This window comes from Sphaerodactylus townsendi, linkage group LG11, assembly GCF_021028975.2.
Source record: "Sphaerodactylus townsendi isolate TG3544 linkage group LG11, MPM_Stown_v2.3, whole genome shotgun sequence".
Taxonomy (NCBI): Eukaryota; Metazoa; Chordata; class Lepidosauria; order Squamata; family Sphaerodactylidae; genus Sphaerodactylus; species Sphaerodactylus townsendi.
In genome coordinates, this window is record NC_059435.1 from 16,469,311 (window position 1) to 16,492,389 (window position 23,079).

General features: G+C 42.1%; 1 protein-coding gene across 1 annotated transcript in view; it reads left to right on the forward strand.

Moving 5' to 3' along the window:
- Nucleotides 1-23,079, forward strand: part of CUL1 (cullin 1) — a 53,269-nt gene that overhangs the window by 388 nt on the left and 29,802 nt on the right. Inside the window, exons 2-4 of the mRNA XM_048510450.1 lie at nucleotides 13,366-13,654; nucleotides 18,752-18,926; nucleotides 21,339-21,506. Of these exons, the coding sequence (XP_048366407.1) occupies nucleotides 13,515-13,654; nucleotides 18,752-18,926; nucleotides 21,339-21,506 (483 nt within the window). The 5' untranslated portion in view covers nucleotides 13,366-13,514. The remainder of the gene's footprint in view (nucleotides 1-13,365; nucleotides 13,655-18,751; nucleotides 18,927-21,338; nucleotides 21,507-23,079) is intronic.

Here is a 23,079-nt window from a genome sequence, read left to right on the forward strand (position 1 = left end):
CTCAGGCGCCGGGGAGGGAAGTGGCGGTCGGATCCGCGCCCGGCTCGGGCCTCCGGCGGCTCCTGGCGGAGTCTGGGCCCTTCGGCACACGCAGAATGATGCATCTGCAGTCCACTTTCACAGTGGTTTGAAAGTGGATTTTGCTGTTCCGCACAGCTTCTAAGTGCACGGAAAGCGGATTGAAAGCGCCTTATCCTTCCTGTGCGGAAGGGGCCCCTGTCTCCCGCCTCACCATTTTGCCCACTGCTCGCAAGCCCCGTTTCCTGGCCTCGGTGGAGAGCAGGGATGGCGAACCCTTTGGCGGGTCAAGAATCCCAAAAGGGCCTGCCTTGAATCTGCCGGTGGATCTCCCTCCTCCCCCACCCCAACCCGGAACAAAAGAAAACACGATTATTCACACGTTCATTCATAAAACCGGCGCTCCGGTTTCGTGGGGTGGTTCGTATTATATAAAGGGGCGGCAAATAGTTACAAAAATGACTCAAGCAGGGGGAATGGTTGTGTCGGGGAGGACTGGCGTGTCACCTTTGACACGTGTGTCGTAGTTTCGCTATCACTGGTTTAGAGAATCTCCTCCAGCCCCTGCTCGGTTATTGTCCTCTGGAGCCACATGGTGACCTTCGCCTCTTTCTCTCTCCCCCCCCCCCCCCCATAAGTTCCTGCAGGCTGGAAACATTATCATTGCAATCCAGGACAGAGTTACTCCAGTCTAAGCCCGTTGAAGTCAATGAGCATAAACTGGAGTAACTCTGTTCTGGATTGCACTGTATGTCTTCTCCTCCTCCCCCCTCCCCTCCCTTGCTCCCAGCCTCCATCCCAGTGGCTGGCCTTAAAATAGATTGTTGCTGTAATGCACGCGGGTCGAGGAATGTGGGTTTGTCATCTTCTCTGCTCCAGTAGAGTTTCTCATCCGGTCCTTTGCTGGTTGTAGCCCATGCTTTACAGTTAGGGAAGTGGGAAAGGGCTATTGTGGGTTTTCCGGGGTTGTGAGACTGTAGTCTGGTAATTTTTGCTCCTCGGTTTTTGCTCATCAGAGGAATGCCATGGTGAGATGTGTTTCCTGGGCCAGGTGGCTGTGGACTGGTAGTTTTTAGACCTAATGTTTTGCCTGCATCTGTGGCTGGCATCTTCAGGGGCATGTCAACACATTTCATAACATGCTTCTGAAGCTACCAGCCACAGATGCAGGTAAAATGTTAGGAGCAAGACCTACCAGGCCACAGCCACACAGCACGGAAAACCCACAACTGTGATGATTCTTTGGGAGTCTGTAACAGCAGCTAAAGATGCAGTTTTGTGAATGCTCTATTATTGGTAGATCTTTCTCCCTCTTTCAGAGCTTCACTCCCATAATGATTTGCCCTGTAATGATGGGCCACCTCTCACTCCTTCAGTCCTGCCTGTCTCCCTCCCATTTGAAATGTATTGCATGTTCCCAGTTTCACTTAATCGATCAACGTATGGTATTTTCCTTTATTCTGTTCTCAGCTCCACAAACTCTTCACCTTCTGAATTTTGTTCCAAAGTACTTTGAACTTGCACAATTTCTCTCGGTTTAGTTTTATCTTTTAAATGAGCTCTTGTGGCATAACATTTCCTTGAAATGCTCTTACTCAAACGCTTCTTTCCCTCCTTATTATAGTAGCTTTGGTCGCAAGCTGTCAACACTCACTCTGTGAATAACATTCGGTTGGAAACATTTGGTCCTAAGAAATCTTGTTTGAGGAAGTAGTTACTTCTCCAATGTAATTTTGCCTTATATTTGCTAGTGGTACAAGATTTACAGTAGAAACCAATTTAAGTAGTATTCTCTAATTTTTAAAAATTAGTATGTTTTTGTCATATGATAATTCTTGGTTACCCCAATGAAGCATGTAAAAACTAATGCAGTGTATACGATTATTCTTCAGACTGAGCCTGTGCATTAAAATCGCAACTAAGCATCAACGGATTCTGAAAAACTTTGTTTCAGTAACTTATATCCCACCTTTCTCCCCAACGTGGGCCCAAATCACCACACATAATTCCCCTTTCTTCTATTTTATCCTCACAATTATCTGAGAGGTAGTTTAAGATGAGAGAATATTATTGGGCCAAGGTCACCCAGCAAGCTTTCATGGCAGAGTCAACCCAGGTCTCCTAGATACTATTCTTACACTCTTAACTACTATACCACCTTGGCTTTGGAAGATGTGTACCTACAATAGGATTTCTTACAACAGGGATGTAGTGCTTATGGGAAAACACGCTCTGTTCAGAATTGGACAAAATATTTCCGATTGCTGATTTGACTAATAAATGATTTAATATATACATTAAATTACATTAATTAATTAAAGTTGTAAGAGGGTAACATAGTATTAGATGCTACTTTTCAGCATCTTATCAAAAAGTTGTGTGTGATACAAAACAATGGCAATGTAATGGCAACACTCATTTTGTATTAGTATAAGAGTATTTATCATTGGGCAAGGAAAAAATTGAGTATCTGTGCTAAGAAATCATTCCACAAGCATAGCCATGTAAGTATTTTGGCACAGAAGTAAACAAGGCAGGACTCTTCTGGCAGTTTTCAAAGACTAACAAAATTGTATTTCAATATTAGTTTTTATGGACTAGAATCAACTTCAGATATGCACTGTAGATTCTCATTATTCAGCTGTTTTACATAGGAGTATTTAAAAAAAAAGTGGGGTCAAGAGGCCACGATATGCCATACAGAGGGAAATGTAATTATGGAAGATTCTGGTCTAAGTTAAAAAAAAAGAAACCTGAGAAAAAAATGAGGAAAATGTTTTCATAACTGAGAGAATGCTGTTGTGTATGTATTTGAATACCTGTTTTGTATTAATGGCTTTTTCACAGTTTAGTATCAGGTACTGTTGTTTTTAGTACTGATATTTATCAAAACTTGCTCTGAGTAATATTGCTGAATTAATACAAACTATAGTTCTGTTGTGAATCAAATATTTTGTTTGAGTCAATAATATCAAGTGATGTTCTTGAGCTGCTTGGTAAATGACTGTTAACTTAGAGCAGAAGATACAAATATGGATAAGGAAGTTTTGTGATGTCCATTGACTTCAAATAAAATCACTAATTAGTTTGAGAGATTAGTTTGCAGAGATTTTTCAAAACTTCTGCTATTGTGTGTTTTGTTTATGTATTCAAAGGTTTACAAAAACAAGTGTTCAGATAAAGCACTGCTCTTAGAAGTCTTGACCTTTTAGATTGTAAGCCTATGGATAGGACCAGTCTTTCTCTATTGGTCTATGTTACTTTGTGAGATTATTGTCAGAAAAGTTATACGTAAGTATCAAAGAACCCAAAGCATAGTTTTCTGTGCGTAGCAGTGTAATGTGAGCCAGTGCATCTCAAAACATGACTCATTTGACCTTGGCAGTTCTCACATATCTTTTCTGTTCTGTCGTTCATGCCAAAGAATGGGGATTTTACTTTCTCGCCCTTGCTTCTAGCAAGTCATGCTTTCTCTATTCCATTTTTGTACCTTTACAACCCTTCTCCCCATTTACTATGGCTGTGCACACAAACTGTGAGAAACATCAGTAGCAGAAAATGTCTGCCAAGGACAGAATCTTTTTCAATTAAAAAAAGAAGTTCCCTGGTTTGCCAGATTTGTGATCTCATGCAGTTATACACAACCAGTATAGTGTAGTGGCCGGCCAAAAACTCTGAAAACCTATTCAGCCTTGAAATTAATTGTGTGACCTTGAACTAGTCACTCTCTTGGCCAAGTCTACTTCACAAGGTTGTTGTGAGGATAAAAGGGGATGGGGACAATCATGGATGCTACCCCCAGATCCTCAGAAGAAAGATGGAAAACTATCATTAGGGTGGTTATCTTTACAGATCTTAGCTCATTGTATGGGCTGTAATCAGAAGACTAAATAAGGATGCATATGCCCCTTAAAGCTGTACGTTTGCATAGTAAAGCTGTACTTTTGATTATAACTGTCACAGGAGACACCATTTTAGAAGAGGCATTCCTTTGTGTGATTGAGAGAAGGGAATGCTTGTTTTTAAGTGTTTGCCATAACACTTAAAAATCATGCATGAGTAACTGTAGGTCCAGAGATTTATCTAATCAATCGACGGAATATTCACTACTCTGCTTGAAATGTTTGTTATTTAAGTCTTCTAGGATTTATTTTATTATGACGTAGCATTTAACTATTGCAAATGGAATTTAGAATTAGTTTTCCAGTTATTCCGAATTCATCCTTTTTTTCTGTTTGACTTTACCGATACCTAGTCAAGTCTGAATGGCAATTTGACCTCATGCTTGCTGTTTGATTCCTGATTGTCTGGATTGCTTAGTTAGCCAGAAAGGTGCCATGTAAAAGAAACAGTGGGACCTGAGCAGCAGTGGAGAGCGACACAGGCACTGAAAGGGTGAGTGCCAGAGGGGGAGTAGGTTTAGGGAATGTTTTCGGCCTCCTAGAAGCCCGCTTTTTGCGCCAGAATATTCATTTCCCCAAAGTTCAATGCAGTCTTAGATTTTATTTATTTCCCCACTCTTCTGTCCAATGGGGACCCATGGTAGCTTACATCATTTTCCTCACCTCTCTTTTATCCTCACAACAACCCTATGAGGTAGGTTAGGCTAAGAGTGTATGACTGGCTCAAAATCACATAGCAGCCTTTCGTAGCGGAGTGGGGATTCAAACCTGGGTCTCCCTTATACTCTAATCACTATCATTGAGTGTGCAGATAAGATTTTTTAAAACCTCTTGTACCTAAAAGCTCCAAACTGCCAGAAATCTGGAGGAGGGGTATGGGTATCATTTGTCTACCGTTTTCACATGCCCCCTGCTGCTTGTTATTATTATAACATAGAAGTTGGACATTATCAGTATTGAACTAGCTGATAAACCACTGGCTCGTATTCAGCACTAACTCGTATGCATTTTCTTTCCTGTTGTCAAGAGTAGTCAAATATTGCTGGAACCTGCAGTATAGAACTAAAGTGGTTTTCTAAAGACATTCCTAGTACAAATCTTTAAAAATTGTTTATAGTTTTAAACAGCTGGCCCACACTGAGGCACCTGCCAAAATCAAATGTAGATGTTTCGGTAGTAAATAAAATTAATAGTATATCTTTCTGTGCTTCATCATCCAATGTACAAAGAGTACTCCTAATCCACTTGGTGGAACACTGGAGGATCTTTGATACCATCCAGTTTACTAAATTAGGACCCATTTTTAAGACTGCAAAATGTGGAATAACTAATGCAGTATAAAAGAGCGAAGTTTCAGACAATGGCTGAGTTGTCTTTTTTATTTCATAATGTTGCTGTTCAGGTGGCTGGCATCTCGGCAAGAAGAGTGGGAAAGTAATTGACTCTTAAGATTTGATTCCCCTTTTACCAGATTTCACCTTGATAAAGAACTACTATGCCCTAGTTTAGAATTTAGACCCAAAGTAGTCTCTTGTGTCCCAGAACATTGTATTACTTGCCCCCCCACCCCCAAATCATCAGTCACCAACTGGTCAATCACTCCACACACTGGACGTCAGAAGGGCACTCCTCTGTGATTTTAACAGTAGGAGTTTGTTTAGACAAGACATCTAGTGACTGGATGGCAATTTTTAAGTGGGTGAATGGACATGGGCAGACATCCCCCAATCCCCTAGAACAGTGATGGCGAACCTATGGCGCGGGTGCCAGAGGTGGCACTCGGAGCCCTCTCTGTGGGCACGCACACATAGAGTTCATCATGTTGGGGGCAGAAAATCACACACACACCCCCACACACATCTAGGCTGGCCTGGGCCACTGAGAACGACATGCGCGCACCGCGGTGAGCAGGGAGGACTCGGCCTGGTGGGCCTGGTGCCTGTGCTCCATGTAACTGCTGCCCGAGGGAGGGGGGGCGCAGAGGAGGCAGAGATGCCAGAGAGGCACAGAGCGGTGCATGCAGGACTTGCTGGAGGCTAGAGCAGGCTGGCCCCTGCTCGAGCGGGTGGGGTGGAGGAAGAGGGAGCCAACCAGTTTTTTCTAAACTAAAACTTCCGCATCCAGGTTAAATTGCTGGGTTGGCACTTTGCGATAAATAAGTGGGGTTTGGGTTGCAATTTGGGCACTCGGTCTTAAAAAGGTTCGCCATCACTGCCCTAGAACACTAACAGAGGCAGGTATGATTCTCTTTTCTCACACTTACACAGGCCTGTATCATCTTAAGCCAGCTGTGTCGGAATGAATTGTAAAAGGATTCCTACAGCTTCCTCCTCCAGAGACACAAGCAGCTTGGAAGCAAGCAGCTGTTTCCACTTATATCATTTTTCCTGCCCACTTCCAGCAAGTACTTTATGTCATCAAGTTGCTTAGGAAAATCCTGGCAGTCTGTGGGTTCCACCTGAGCAGTAGAGCCCGCTCCGTAGCACTGGGGGCTGCTTCCCAGCAGTTCCGTCTCTGTTTCCATAGCAAAGGGCTTTTCCAGCCTCATGTCCCTTGCTTAGGAAAGCAGTTTAAGTTAAGTATTTATTTCTTAGGATCCTATCTGGATGAATTTTGCATTCTGTAGCATTCTGCTTGTTGTCGTTTCCATCTGTTCCCCCCCCCCCCCCCCAACGTCTGCCAGTGACATTGAAATGAGTAAGGAATGGGAATATCATGGAGGGGAAATGGAACAGCACAAGCTCAAAAGCCAGGTTTGCCTAATGGATAGAGCTTGACTTGGATTATCTTGGTTCAGATCCTGTTGGACGTTCCAAACCCAATTTGCATTTGCCTCGCAGTGAATTTGCCTCTCAGCTGGCAGAGGGGGCAAAGGCATGAGCAGCCGGTTGCCCCTCAGCTCCACAGTGGCAAAACCCTGAAGTCAGGGTCACCATGGAGCTGCACTGGCATCTGATTGGATGCCATCATGGGGGGTAGGGCATTCCCAGGGATGAACTCTCCCCCCCCCCCCCCACTTTGTGGATAGCTGTGCTGCAGCTCAGAGCTTGGACTTATGCCACCCAAAAGGGCACCCTATGCAGGATTTTCTGGTGGTGGTGGGGATTTAGTTTTTCTGCCTCTCCACGCTGCCAGAAAGCCTTCTGGAGTTGACGATACGGTGCGGTAGTGACACTGTCCATAGCCAGCTGGGGCTGTGGATCAGGATGTTAATTCCCTAAACTGTAAAATCTGAATAACAGGGTATTGTTATATTTTACTGAATGATATTTAATACATTTCTTAGACATGAAAGTCACTATAAAAGCGTTATTGACTTCAGGTGCAAAATCCTGTGAGTATTCTTTTTAAGAGGCTCTTTTATCAATTTATCAGCCAAACTGAAATTTTAATGCTCTGAAGTATTTAGGTCAGTTAGATTTAAGTTACAATTTGTCTCTGAAATGTTAAGCTAGGCAGAAGGAAGTAGGTGTTTTTCTTTAGTGTGGTGAATTTTGGCTCAAAAGGTCCTTGGGTAGCAAACATTGAAATTAAACATTTATATTAATTTTTAAAAGTTGAAACAGTTTAAACTTTTATGTTACTATCAAAATATTAGATACTGTTGAGTAGGTGATGTCCCACAGTCATTCCTGTTGAAGTCATTTAACTTAGGCAAGAATACTTGCAGAGATGACAGCAGTCACACCTCTAGGGAGCGGGGGTTCTGGAATTTGGTGGTAGCACCTGAAAAGATCTTCCCGAGAGTTTTGACCGACCCTATTTTAGATAAGATTGGTTTCTGCCGGAAAACACCATTGCTGGATCTCAGACCTCAGACCTATTGGTATGGGTGGAGGGAAGCTTTCAGGTACTCTGAACTTAACTGCTTGGGGCCTGGAAATTTGAAGGTTGAGCCCAGAAACAAATTGGCTTCCAATGCAGCTGGTATATTATTGGCATGGTTTGTATGTCATGATGATTCTACCATGTATTGTACCAGCTTCTGAAATGGCTTCATGTGCATTCCCATGTAGATTGTATTACAGTGATCTAGCCTGCATGTTAGTGTAACTCTGGCCAGGTCTGCTTTCTCCAGGAATGGTTGCATGTGGTTTGCATTTTTCTTCTAGGGAAACACGAGTTTGCATTTTATGTTCACCCATTCCTAATGAAATAAGTTGTTCACTGGTATTCATCAGTGTCTCTGCTGGGTTTGGTAAATTTCATGAGACAGCAGCTGTTTCACAACTTGATAGAGAGGTCAGATTAAGTTAAAAAGCTGCATAAATATTGTTTTTTGGTCTGCTGAAAAGTTAACATCCATGTGATGAAAGTGACGGCAATAGCAGGTGTGGAATATACCTTGTGAAAACTCCTGTTAACTGTACGTGTGGTGTTAATAGAGTATTAGGTATCCAATTGTGTTGGTATTGGATAATTGTGTCGGTATCCAAAAATTGTTTTTCCTTTGTCTTTAATCAGAGGGGTGGATTTTTTCCCCTGCAAAATGCTCTAAGAATGTCATGGTGAATCCTTTTTTGAATAAAAGGTTCTGTGTGCAGGCTTCAAAAAACTTAACTGTTGGAAGCCTAGAGTACATGTGATGTGGGGTGACTTGTATTTTCATCCCCCAGTGGAGATGTGAAGAGAAAAATTGGGGGGGGGGGGGCATTTTTTTTCCCCATGTAGCCTCCAATATTTTTGACAGGAATTGCTAAGAAATGTTTTGTCTTTTAGAATGAGTGAAATCCTTTTAAAAGCAAGGTGGGCGTGTGGTAGACTTCTAGAGCTCCTAAATACAAGACGAACTTCTGCACCTACAAGGACTCCTGATCTTCATGAGGGCAGCATGCAGGACTTTTCATGGCTTCTGTGGTTTCTTTGACCTAACTCTTTTGTTGTGATTGACCTGTTCACTTTCTCCCTCAAGCCATTATGACACATACCCGCAGAGTATCAGGAAGCTTATTGCCCTATCTTGCTAGAGGGGGAAGAGATCAGAAGGGGGGGGGGGCAGAAACTACACCTAAGCCTTAGAGGAGAGAACTCTGAAAGTTTAGTGGAGAACTAAGCTCTCTCCAACCAATAACCACAAAAGGAAGAAGTCAGCATCTATCTAGAACTCCATCTTGCTGTGCAGATATTTGTATTGACCCCTTTGTATGACCATTTTTCCCCTGACCTGATAATTTATTTTGTTATTTAACATAAAGCTTATGTTTTCTGTTTCTTCTATTTTTTTCTACATTTTAGATAGCAAAAATCAAGATATATAGGCTAAGTTAGCATAAGGGCATACATTTACGGTTTTCTCTTAAGCAGTGGGGTTGCAGTTTTATTTATAGAAACAAAGGCACTTATAAGTTTTAAATTCCATGAATAAATATTGCAATTTTATAAGCTAAGTAAGTTATAAATGGTGCATTTTCTGTTAAAGTGGTAAAATCAGTTTGGTAGAATAGCAAGTATGGCATGCATTTCCATTTCCCCAAAAGTTTTTGTTGTTGTTTTTTCCAGGCAGCAGGGAAACAAAAACGCCTGCCTTTCCCCCAATGGCTTCAAAATTTCCAGAAATTTTACATCTTCATCCCCCAATGTGTGATTTAGCTGCAGAAAAATAGGCATGTTTGGGGGGGCGGGATTTGATGGAGGCTGAGGAAGGACAGGCAAGCGTCTCTGTACTTTTTCCATTTTGAAAATACCCCTTTTCATGGCTTCTTTTAACCATGGTAAGGAAAGAAGACAGGTGCCACACAGGTGTCTTTTTCCCCCTTCCTATGACTCAAAGCAACTGGGAGGGAGGCTCAGGGTAGAGTGAAAACCTTTCTACTGTGGGTCCCAACTAATACCCCAGAACCGCCATTTACCCCCTGCAACTAGTTTTGTGTGTGTGTGTGTGGCATGTCCCCATGCCCCTCCTCCCCGGGTTTCTCCTCTTCCCCCTTTTATCTGCCATGCTTTCCTTCCTCCACCTGGCCAGGGTCTGACACCAGGCCCCCATTGGCTCCCGGGCCTGAAAGCCCGCCTGCCTCTTTAGGGGCCAGTGATTGGGGCATTGCCTCACTCCGCTAGGTCATCTGCCATGGCTTGCCTGGGCCCTCCCTGTGGGACTCCCATTCCTGCTGCCCAAACAGGCTCCATCACCCTCCATTCTGCTGCTGGAGCAGCTGGCAGCGCTTTTGGAGTCGGATGATGGCCTCCGTTTGCTGGTATGTGCTGGCTCTGGACACTATGTGTGTGGCTTAAACTTTTATGTTGATCCCCTACCTCATATGTAGTTTAGTGACACAAACTGTGGTCTTCAATGTTGGTTATGTGTTAACTGGCTGTGTTAGAAGGTGTTGCTAGGATACTGTAGCTTGACCCTGTGCAATTTATGCTGTGGACTCCCAAGGGACTGGCCTGTCTCCCCTGCTGTTTAATTTGTACACGAACTTACTGAAATATGTAGTGCGGGGATTTGAGCTGAGATGCCACCAATATGCTGATGATATTGTTTCTCCCCAACTGCTGTGTCAGGCAGATCTGTGATGATCATGTAGCAGTGCTTGAAAAGACAAAAGATGCAAGACCATAAACCAATGTTTGGTCCATGTGAGACTTAGCTGCTGTTGGTTAATAGTAACGTCGCTTAGGGAATGAGGAGCCAGCCATTCCTGCCTTGGTTTATGCTCATCCTGAAAGCAGTAAGGGGTTATTGATCTACCCTAGCCAATGGCTGGAGTGTCTGTTCTACTCCTGTTGCATAATGACTCTTACCAGCTTTGGCTGGTACTGCCAGCTGCAGCCATTCCTTGAAAGTACAATTTGACTGTGGTAATTTGTGGTCGCATCGCATCCAGATTAAATTACTGAAATAGGGTTTACATGGGGCTGACTTCAGAGAAAATCCAGAAACCTGCTAGTTCAAAAGGTGGCCATGTGTCTATGAAGAATCGTATCACCCCTGGTCTGGAAGATTTGCTGGATACAGTTAACATGGTCTGGTGCTTACCTAAAATTAAATGTTTAAGTACCAAGACACCTGAAGAAGCACCTCCTCCCATACTGACAAGTTTGACAGGTAGGATTGTCTTCTCAGTCCCTACTCGGTTGCTTCTGTTCATAAGGGGGGGGCAAGTAAAAATGGGGCCTCCTTCTCAGTTATGGTGTCCTGTTTGTGGAATGCTCTCTCTCCTGATGCTTGCTTGGCATCTGCATTATTGACTACTAGGCCACACTAGGCCACAGTGTTTTAACTTTTAACTATTTATTGCCCTTGATCTATTCCTTTCCTGCTTTTATGTTGATTGTTGTACTGGTTTTACTGATTGCTGTTTTAAAATACTGATGACTGGTTTTATTTCTGCTGTTTTTGTGTGTGTGTATGTACCACGTTGCAAGGATTTTTTAAAATTAAATTGTATTTTTATTATTCTGTCATCTCAGGCAGATTATTGAGTGCAGGATACTGATCTTTCAAATGTATAAAATAACTGCGTACTAAGATACAAGACTGATATTTGTTAATGTTCAGAATACATTTCTGCGTTTCATGTTTCAATATCCGCTCAGCCCCCACACCTGTTTTAAAAGGGGTGGGTAATACAATGCAGAGGGGTATCTATCTGAAAGATTCTAATATTAGAATGAAAACTGGTGTTACATGATGAGGATACCATTATGTTCAGTAACAGCTGTGGCATCTTTTTAAAAGAAGGGAGGGAAATGCAAAATAGCTTTTCATCTGAAGAGCCTTGAACACCATCATTTTATGTGTTCTGCAGTAAATCCTGTATCCATTTTTATGAATGGAGCCATTTCTGTCACTTTAAATATATAGTTAGAGTTTCAGCAATCTCTCATTTCTTGATAATCTACTGGGCATTCCCGTTGGCACAAAGCATCCTGATGACACATTCTGTTTCAGTAGTAACAAAGTGAATGGTTGAAATTTTTGTAGTATTTCCATTTAAGAATAGGTGTCCTTTTTATTTGATGTGCTTGCATGAAGTGCAGATCTAGATAATCTGTTTCTTCCACGTGTACCTGTAGTTGACCCACCACCACCTTCTGCAGGATCTTTCCCAAAAAGGGATATTAGCCTTTGTGAAACCCATTATCTGTGCATTTTTAAACATGGCTTGGGAGACAGGGGCAGCAGGGACCAACCTGGGGGAGGAATCTCCAGGCCACCTGGCCAATGAGGCTGTGGTGACAGCGAGGCTCAGCCGGCAGGGGGAGCAGGAACCTGCCTGGGGAGGAATCGTTCAGCCACCTCACCAACAAGGCAGTGGCAGCAGTGAGGCTCAGTGGGCAGAGGGAGCAGAAACCATCCAGGGGGAGGGATCTTCAGGCTCCCTCGCCAATGTGGTGGAAGGTGGTGGCGGCGGCAGTGAGGCTTAGCTGGTGGGCAGGGGGAGCAGGAGGATGAGAGGGAGCACACAGGTGCCCACAGGCACCTGAATTTGCCCCCAGCCAGGCCCACACCACAGCAGAGCTGAGTGATGCCCCACGTCCAGCCTCTTAAAGGGGAAGGAAGGACTGGTAGTAAACGGGGGGCAGGGGAAGCAGAACTAGGTAGGCACTAGGACCCAAGCAGAGCATTCTACGACAAAGAAGGTCCAGCATGTGGCAGATGAATATACAACTGTACTTTAATCTTTCAGTGGAACATAGTAGCTGTTGTAAGTGTAGCCAGGATTTTTTGTAGATAGTATTGCAGCGTTCTTCTGAAAGTTAAAAAATATGCAATCTTTTTGGTAAAATACAAACGAAATAATTACCCCTTTCACTTCATTTCAGATGTGGTTTTGGAGATATTTTATATATGCAATCTTTTTATATTACTTTTTTTGAATCAAAATCACCATTTTTGGACCAACACGGCCACTTGGTAGACTCCAGCATCTATGAATCTACTCCAAATGATTGGACAGGGGAATTTTTGTAAACCAGAAAAATTGGTTCTTTACATACTGGTCATGATGATTGACTCTTTCGCTCATTATAGGGGTACAGGAAGGTCACCGGTTTGGCAATCTGATATCCTGTCATTTTTGCATTCTGTGACACTATCCTTCTGTATCATCACGGCCTGTTATGTTCATAGCTAGTGTACCAGTATGCCTTTTCCCAGAACTGTTGCGCTTGTTTACTGTCATTAAATAAAACTGTTTTAATGTGTTTTAATTAAACGCCAGGGAATCATGCATTAATGTTGAAAAAGTAGATCCACAAACATTTTCAAGTCAGATGGACTGAAAAGTACTTTGAAGTGTTACTGTGTTTGATATTATGATGCAGTGAAAATAGAACCATATTGCCACAATGATGGCCAGGTAGTCTATACTTAGCAGGTAGGTTTACAAATGTTTTGTGACATTTTTCCATGTGATATTGAAGCAGTCCTGTTATAGTTTTCTATTAGATTATTTGATTACAGGTGAAATTGTTGACTATTGATGAATCTCTCTTTTTCTAGGATTCCTTATGAGAAAATACCAGCCTTCATATATAAAGAGGATCTCTTCTTGAGTGACTGAATTTAGAATGTTGGTTTATCTGTGCCTGTAATGGAGGAATAACCAGATCTCTTATTATTGCACTGGAAGACTTCACAGGAAATACAAAATGTCTTCAAATAGGAGTCAGAATCCACATGGACTTAAACAAATTGGTCTTGACCAGATATGGGACGACCTCAGAGCTGGAATTCAACAAGTTTATACAAGGCAAAGTATGGCAAAATCCAGATACATGGAACTCTACACGTATCCTAACACAAAACTTTAAAGTGATCAACTGTTGATACTTTTGTCATTCTAAGGTTGACTCATTCCTGTTTATTAAGGTTGTATTCTTTGTGCCTGGTTGTGAAGCGCACAAGCTCTGCTGATTTCAGGGGTTTATTGAAAGTGTACAGTAGTGTGCAGGAATGGATTTGACTTTTTAAGGATAATTTCAGAGCTTTGTGGTTAAATATAATCAGATGTGCAAAATTTTGAGAAACTCTGAAGCTATTGAGGACATTTGGGAACAGATGGAAATGAAGGGTATGAATGAATTACTGATTACAAAGACCAATTCAGACATAAATGGTGACATGTATATGTGAGTTAGTTACTTTCCTATCAAATTTCAATTACATGTTAAAACAGTAAAAAGTTTAGGTTTGAATAAAATGCATTATGTATAACTTAGCGTATAAATGTATGCTGCCTAGCATATTTATGAAGTTTAAAAGTATAATATTAGAAGTTCTGGTCCGCTTCCTTTATAGATAGAAAGAGGATTGTCATCTTTGGTATACCATAGATATCTTCTTAAATAATTGTGGGTATCCATTGTATCCCATGTGGCGTCCCAGCTTTTAAATCCAAATAATGTCCTCAGGGATAATTATCACAAGGTAGCAATCATACAATCAGTGTACTATCCTTAGTAACCATTTTTGAATGCAAGGCAGGTACGTTACAATGTGAGAGTAACTGCCACTGAGAACCAAAGGAGGCATACATTGGTAATGTGCACATGAGCTGGTGTAGTTAATTCCTTGAATTTGTCTTAATTCTGTCCTATTTCTTGCTATGCCAAAGGAGAAAATCATTGGGGAAGGAAATTATCCTACTGTCCATGTACATGGTATATTATAAAGCAGTGTATTAACCCCCCAAAAAAGCTTACCATCAGAACTTTAACATTAATTAATGTCTTAAGGAAATATGATTAAAGTAGTAGGTGTATAGTACAACTCTCTTTCTTCAAATATTTAAGTGTAATCATGCTCAAGATACAAAGTTTTAATTCATCATGTATGAGGGGATTTTTTATTGTAAATACATGAAATTGGTACTGTCTAAACACTATCCTAGATTATTCTTAAGTATATATTCACATACATTTTGTTTAGCTTGTGATAAGGAAAGTCTGAAATGTAGGATAATTGGCATTTTGTATCTGGCAGAGTTCAGTATGTGCTGTTGTATTGACAAAGCACTGCTTACTGTTTCTGCGAAGTGGAAGCTTTTATAGAACCACCTTGTGATTCTGAACTTGGCTGTAGTGCACTTCATTGCAACATTACTGGTAGATTAGGTAAACTGAGCTTTGGATGTTGTTGTGAACTGAATCTTGTGACTCTGTAGCTGAAGTGGAACAGACTGTACACATCAGTTGCACAGGTGGTTTGGATATCACTGTATTTAATAACAAAGAGGATGGCTCTTAGGCCATTCCCAGAAGCAGATATGCAGACGATGATGTTGTAAATTTAATACCCAGTTATAATGATGACTGACCATTCCTCAGAGGTACAGGATGTTTCAAGCAGTTGAGAGTCAGTTAAAGTGAAAGAGGAAAACCCTCCAAGTTGGAAGAGATCTTGGAAGTGAGGTCGGGTTCCCAGATTGCTTCCCTCTTCTGTGAGTCCTTATGGACCCCCAGCTTTCTATAAAATACCTTTTTAATTTTTTCGTGTGAACAGTATGAAAGCCAGCATGGTGTAGTCATCACAGTGGCCAATTAGGACCTGGGAAACTCAGGTTCATGTCCTCACTCATACCGTGGAACTTGCTGGGTGACCTTGGGCTGGTGACATATTCTCAACCCTAATTCTCTGTAATATTGGAACAGGAGATCTCCAAGAAATACCAGGGTTGTGACAAGGAGGCAGGCAATGGCAACCCAACTCCAAATGTCTCTTGCCTTGAAAACTCGACACAGTTACCTGTGATAAGTCAACTGTGACTTGATGCTCCCCCAACAAAATGTTATTTTTATATTATAAAGGCAGTAAATCCTGTAATTGTGGATATATAATTATTATGTTGGAAAATAACTAGACATGTGATGTTTAACTGATGCATAACTTTCAGGATCTATAAACTTAACAGCCCAATCCACAGCCCGAGGCAACTGGGGCCAGCTCTGCTGCCACCCCACCACCCCAGAGGGCAAGGGGAGGCAGGAAAATTTAAAAACCCTGGTGCCAGATAGCCCTCTATAGGACGACCCAAAAGGATGGCATAAGTCAGAACCCCGAGCTGTGGTGTACCTGCCTGTGAAGCCGGGATGGAAACTAATGTCAACTCCACCCACCCTTCACTGGCGCCTGATTCTTCTGGTTCTGTAGGAAGCAATGATTCCAACTAGGTGAGCCTCAGTCTACATCCTTAAAGTACTACTTACTGTTTAAGGTCAGGCACAAGTCATCACCCTGTATTTAAACCAGAGCTACCCTCTAGGTTCTCAGTGTAAGATCAGGAATTGGCTGTACTTGCTATTGTACTCTGGAAAGATCATGTTGGATTACCTGACTTGGTTCCCTGCCTGTCTTCTGACTGTATATGTAATTAAGAAAAAAACCCATAGCTAGCCTACTTTTCTTTCTTCAAGGAATCTGGGCAGCTAACAGACCACCAACAGGCAAAACAATACATTAAGGTAATAAATGTAATATTGCAGCTACAGTCCTTAGCCCAAACTAGCAAAGTCTGCTAAAATCTTATCGATACTCTTAACACAACCCATAAAACAGCAGCTTTATAAATCCCTCTGTGCTTGTGTCTCAACCCTTGGAATTATTTTTGATGGTCAGGCTACAGGGATAGAAAACAGCATGAGAAAACTAGAAAGAGAAACATTAGTGCTGTTTATTTTTCTTTTGTGTGTGTGATTTGTTGATCAACATAACTTTTAAGTGTGTTGCTTGGTCACTTAGCAGTAAATCTGTAACAGCAAAGTTTGTTGCTATCTGTGTCATTACTTAATTATGCATTTGTACAAGTGTAGATTGTAACATTCTCTTACTTTTTTTTTTACCGTGCTGGCACATATTTCATGGTCAACATATTGTTTTTTCCCTAACTTCTGCCTGTTTACATTAAGATAGTATTTTAGCTTCAGTGAAATATATGGAAACATACAGGCAGCCTCAGATTAATACAATGACATTTAACATGGCTGATTACCAGAGCATGATCACCAAGATCAAAAGAACCACAGATACAGTTCATTGAGGATGTAATTCATTCCCATGTCATTTAAGCCCTGTTCCTGTAGGTAGAGAAGAATGTGGAAAAAAGAATAAGTTTTAAGGGAGACCGCTTTAGACCTTTTAGATCCCAATGAATTTCATTATAAGCTTCTTCAATATCATGCCTTTTAGAATGAACATACTGAAATAATTGGGGGAAAAATAAATGTATGGTGACTAAGCATTTTTGAGACTTTCAGTCCTTTAAGGGTTACAAGTGTGTCTGGTTAGCCCCAGACTAATCCAATATCCTCAGATCTCAGAAACAGATCAAGGCAGATCCTGGCGAGTTTTTGGAGGGGTTGTGAAGTGTACCAAGGAATGGCAAACTTTGGGTTGCCGTAAGTCAGCTGTGACTTAACACCCCCAAAATAAAATGAAAGCCCTGGTTATGCAGTATAAATTAGACTGAGCTCTACCCAACCTATCCATTTGTCCAACATAAGTAGAGAAGTTTCTGGGTAAGGTATGCCATATAGTCTGCTTTTCTGCCGTGGAGCCTGTATTAGTGTTTCGTTTGAGTTCTTTTGTGTTTTTCAGTTTATGTAAAGAGGTTTCTGGTTGTAAATTGTCCAGTTTTTGTGTTACACTAGACAACATGTTAGGTTTCCTGTACCATGCTCAGTGTGCCTTCAATTATTTTTAAACGCAATTTTAAAAGTAATTTTACTTTTTGGAAAGTTATTTTTTCAAATATTATTCAGTACATTCATTCTAGTGTGCATAAGCAGAGATTGGAGCTCTGTTGAGCTGTTTTACAGTGCAGTCTGCAAGGGAGGGGGGGTCTGAAGGGCTCGGGAGGATGCGTGACCCTGGCATAAAATGTCACCTGTGTTGGGGAGCCACGTGGCTGCATGGTGCCCAGTTACCAGCACAGCAGCAGCACTTCTCCAGCTCAGGCGCTCTTGCTGCCCTGAAGAGGGTGTTCCCAGTGGTAGAGTCAGCATTCGTGAGATTCCTGAGCTCTTTCAGCTCAGAAACGCCCCCAGTTGCCGGTGTGAACTTATGTGGCAAAAACAATGGCACAGCTAAATTGCTGTAGAGGGTGCCTTCACTGTATGGGAAGGGGGAACATCACTGACAGATTGCTGGCCGCTGCGCAGCAGACCTCATAGGAATAGGTGCAGCGCTATGATGCCCCTCCCTTGCCCCATAATTGAACTGCCCATTCCCAAGTTCCTTTTTCTGCTTCCACAATACAGTACAGAATGGATCATGAGGGAATCTTCAACCCCAAAGAACCTATTGAAGTTTGTTTGTACTGAGTTTGCTTCAAGCAGTAGTCTTCATCTGGTTTTGGGCCCGAGACCCTGTTGAGGGTGGGTTGCACTAACGTCAGCCATGTAATAAGAGGTGGGGAAGCCAGACTAATCAGTTCATTGGTGTCAAGACCAAATCGTGGTCGAAAGACCAGGAGACAGGAAGTGCCACAGGAGGTACATTGTAGTCCTTGATTCCATTTCCGCCACGAGGGGAAAGTATCAGCCCACCCTCTCCTATGTTGCTAAAATTCTGTTCTGGCAGTGGAAAAAATGAAAGCTGCTCGGTTAGAGCCACACAGTCCATTAGAAGGGAGGGTTTTTTTGAAGGAAAATCACCTCAAAGCATCGGGCAGTGGGCGGACATTTGAGGGCACTCCCTTTCATACAGGTGTATGTGATATTTTCTTTAGCACAGCACAGACTTGATGTATTTCAGTTCAGTTTCACCAGACAGTGTATGTGAAGTACCTGGAACGTTCAAAGTCATTACGTAAATATTAAACAATTTCACACTTATTGTTGTTACTCTGTCACTGCATGCTAAAAAAGCTATTCCTTAACTGTTCTGCCAGTCATGTTTATAACTACTGTACTAGCGTACACCAATCTAATCAAGCACGAGGAGCTGGCGTACCGACTTCTAAATCTAAAAAAGGCCAAACACCTGGAGGAGCTCAGTTTGTTGGCTTGGAACTTTATAAGCGGCTTAAAGAATTTCTGAAGAATTATTTGACAAATCTTCTTAAGGTAAGGCCGTAATTGTGTCAGCTGAAAAGCTAAATTGGAGAGAATTTGCAGCCGTAGCGTTCAGTCGCACCCCACCCCAAGTACGGAGTGGCCCATTTTAAAATGCATGTTGTTGGAAATCGCATCTTTGTGTATGTTTATAATTAGAAGGATGGTCAAAATGTGATTGTTTATATTCAGTCAGAAACGCTGGTTAAATTGGGTAATACAGATAAAATGCCTGAGCTTTTAAAATAAGTGTCTTGTTAAAAGGAAGTCACAGTATTTCACAGTAATTTTTAATTTTCCACCAAAAATATCTGAACTAGATGCGGGCTGTGAGCTGATCACTTTTTTAAAATGCCAGTTAACCAATCAGTTATTGAAAAGCAGCAAAAAACTAGCTTAACAATCAACTGAAAGAACAGGTTAAGGGAGGGAATATGAGAGCATCGCAGTGATAATTAGCTTTGTTCACAAGTCAACAGTGAACACTTGCGCAGTCTGTTTACACTTCACCCATTATCCATCTGTCTCTGTGTGGACTTAGAATGAACTTTGTCTTGAGAGACTTCCCGACCTGCCTTCTCCATGGCCAGATTCTCAGCTTGTGATGTTACATATACTAGAAAGGTTGAGGACAGAGGAGCAGTTAGCTTACTAGAGATAAGGGGCTCGTCCAGATCTTGGGATGGAGAAGGAATCATCTCTGTCAAACATGTAGAGTTTGCCCGCCAAGATTTAGGTATAGTTCTGGGGCATATAGGCACCCCAGCTGGTGGCAATTCTGCCTGAAAGCAAATAATGACAAAAGTATTGGGTGTTATGCATGAAGCCTTTTTGAATGTACGCACCCCACAGCACATCTGGTTCTCCTTTACAAACGTAATATGGGAAGTCCTGGAAAGTGCCAAACGAGTCAAACAACTCTCAAGAGTCATACAGGTATAATAAATGGGTTTGTGCATCTTTACAAATAGGGGCTGATTTTATGGACCCTAGAGAGTGAAGGGATAGTGGCTTGCTGAAGTGTCATCTTATTTATCTCTCTTCATAGAGCTGTTTTTATGGCTTCTTGGAGGCTCTTTCTGCAGAACATAGGTCACGATTACCTTCTCGCAGAAGCTGAGCCAATGACAGATATGGGGCTTCTTTGTTTTCACAAATATTCCTTTGACAGTCCTGAGGCAAATGATTAAAAAGTGGATTTAGGCACGTTTGTTGTAGAACATCATCTGAAACCTTTACACATGATCTACTCTGTAAATACAGACAAACACAAAATTTAATCAGTGATGAAGATCTATAATATTTGGCTTTTTCCTTTTTATGCCTCTGGTTATTCAGAAAGATTGATGATTGTGAGTACACTGGGTTGTAATTTTTACAGGAAGAATGAGATCTGGATGATATATGTGGAATGATGATTAAGCTCATTTTTTAATTTACCCTGCAATTAAAAAAAACCCACTTAGGTTATATCTTGGCAATAAGTCAGTGGGGGCCGGTGCAAATGTAATGTTGTAAACAGTGTTATTTTTAAAAACCTCACATTGAACCTGGACAATACGGAGAAATCAGGATTTGAGTGGAGCCTGCCCTTCATCATTGTTCCTTTTCTCAATTACTATGCTCGAGATCCCTGTTGTTACTCTGGAGCAGAGGTGTCCAGTTGGCCATGCCAGCAGGGACTGATGGGAATTGTAGTCCATGAACATCTGAAGCACCACACCCCTGCTCTAGAGCCTGCCCCAAAGAATAGCATCCCGAGGAAGCTTGGATTCTCACACCAGACATTACCCCCAACCCCAATCTGTTCCTCTTGGGACTCTTTCTAGCAAAGCACATTTACAGTGGAATAAATCCAGTGTTGTGTGGCCTTCCCAGAAATAGGCAGCAACTTTCCCACATGTGGTTTTGGAATGAATCCTCATCCTTGACTGAACTGTAGAAACATTAAGCAGTGTAGTAACTTCAAAAGCAAGGTGCTATGTTTCCTGCCTACAACTGCACTCCCCTTTGTTCAGTTGGAGCGAGGCAGTTGGTAAGATTGCCCTCAGACATTGACTGATACCTTTTCCACCAACCCACCGTGGCCAATACTGGAGACAGAAGAGGGTTTGAGGGAGGGACGAGTTGCCAGCATTTCCTGTTGATATCTGAGGAGATGAGAAAACTGGAGGCTCAGCAGCGTTGCAGAAAGATAAGAGCTAACTAAAGCAACTTGTCAGCCAGTGAAGCTTCATTGGTTAGGTTGGAGCCTCTCTCAGGACTGGCAAGAGGTCACCAGGGCAAAGGAATGGGCTGGCAAGCCCAACCACCATGCGACGTATCCAGCAGATGCTCGGGCTGCAGCTGTGTCCTTTGCTGGGAGATGGGGAATCGCAGCTTGCAGTCGCCCCCGTTGTGTATTGCTGGGTTATCTCTTTTCAGGATGGGGAAGACTTGATGGATGAGAGCGTGCTCAAATTCTATACTCAACAGTGGGAGGATTATAGGTTTTCAAGCAAAGTGCTAAACGGGATCTGTGCCTACCTCAATCGACACTGGGTTCGTCGCGAGTGTGATGAAGGCCGCAAAGGAATATACGAAATTTACTCAGTAAGTGTTTGTACATTTTCAAGTTGAGAGAATATATCTTTATGAAGCGGGGATATAAATAGTCTTTGAATCTCTGTGTCTGTGTGTGTACTTGTGTGTGCCTGCTATCATTCTGTGCAAATTCTTTCTGGAAATGTACTAGACATAAAGGTTTGCGTTAGTAGAGCCCTGTCCTGAGATAATCTATCATGCACTATTGACTTGAAAAGAGCATTTGTCGTTCCTTTTCTTTCGGGGGCCTCAGGTTGTTTCAGTACTAACTGAATTTGACATTCTTCATGTCGACATTTGCAATCTTTGATTGTGAACAATATTGCTCAAGCCTTTTACCTTGTTATTGTTCCCTTACTTGTTTGTCAGGAGTTGGCCCTGTAATAATGTGGTCGATGAACACCACAGCCCTTTTCTCTGCAGTGCTTGTGTGAGCTGGGTTGCGTCTGTGAGTGGCCCGTTGTGCAAAAGACCTAGGCTCTCATGGGAGGCAAGCAAAATCCCCCTCTCTCCCTAAGAAGGAAAATAAACGGGACTGAGATGGGGCAGAAATTTGGTTTTCTTTTCCAAGTGTTATCCTTGCCTAATGCCATGAGACACGGAAAGTTTGTGCTGTAACTAGGAAGCAGATGTTGTGAGTGTGAGCCAGAATGCCTGAAGCACTTGTGATTCGAAGGGAACCGCCTCCACAACATCCATGTTCTGTGGCAGGGAGAATTTCAGTAGCTACTATAAAGGCTCTGTTCTTGCTTGGAAGCAGAGTTTACGATCTGCAGGCTGACTGGTCTCCAGTAACAGCAGCCTGGTGGGAACAGTGAGAATTTCCAAGTGGCACATTTACCTGTAATTTGGCCAATAGGCAGAATAACCAGCCCCCTAAATTTATACCATATGCAGTGAAATATGATTGAGTCTCATTAAGTTTGATTTAAAAGCAGAGAAATAGCATGTCTGCTCTACATCTCTGTTCTTCTCTCCTTTGTCTTTCGGCTTTTAGGGAAGTGTGGGAGCTTGAAGTGCACGGTGGTTCTTGGCTGTTCTGCCTTCTGTAATTTTAGTGACTGAGAAAACAGTTGGGAAGGTGTCTTGCATGTTATTAGTAGAGCAAGGAACTATTTAGTCACTTTAAAGTTCAGTTTCTGACACTTTGTGTGTTTTGCTTTACATTTAGGTCATGCAAAGTGACCTGTAAATATTAAACATTACATCAGACCTCAAGTATTGTTTGTGGGGTTTCCGTTTGGGAGGGTGGGGTGGTCTTGGTTAAATACTTTTGTCCATTTCGTACATGCTGGCAGCAGCTGTCTCTTTCCTGTTTGGTGAAGGTCCCTTTTGCCATCTCATTTCTCATTTAAGAAATGTAGTTCTCAGCTGTGCAGCATTACAACATTACTCTGTAACCCCCTCTTTCATGACCCCCTCTTTCAAGCCTTAACTAAACATGCTTTCACTAAACGTAGCCTCTTTAGGCTAAAGGTAGTAATGCTAATATTCCCATATTACATTTGACTATGGTCTTGTGGTGGTGGTAGATCCTCAGGTATTATTTGTTAGAACAAAATGGTTCTTACCACCATTGATC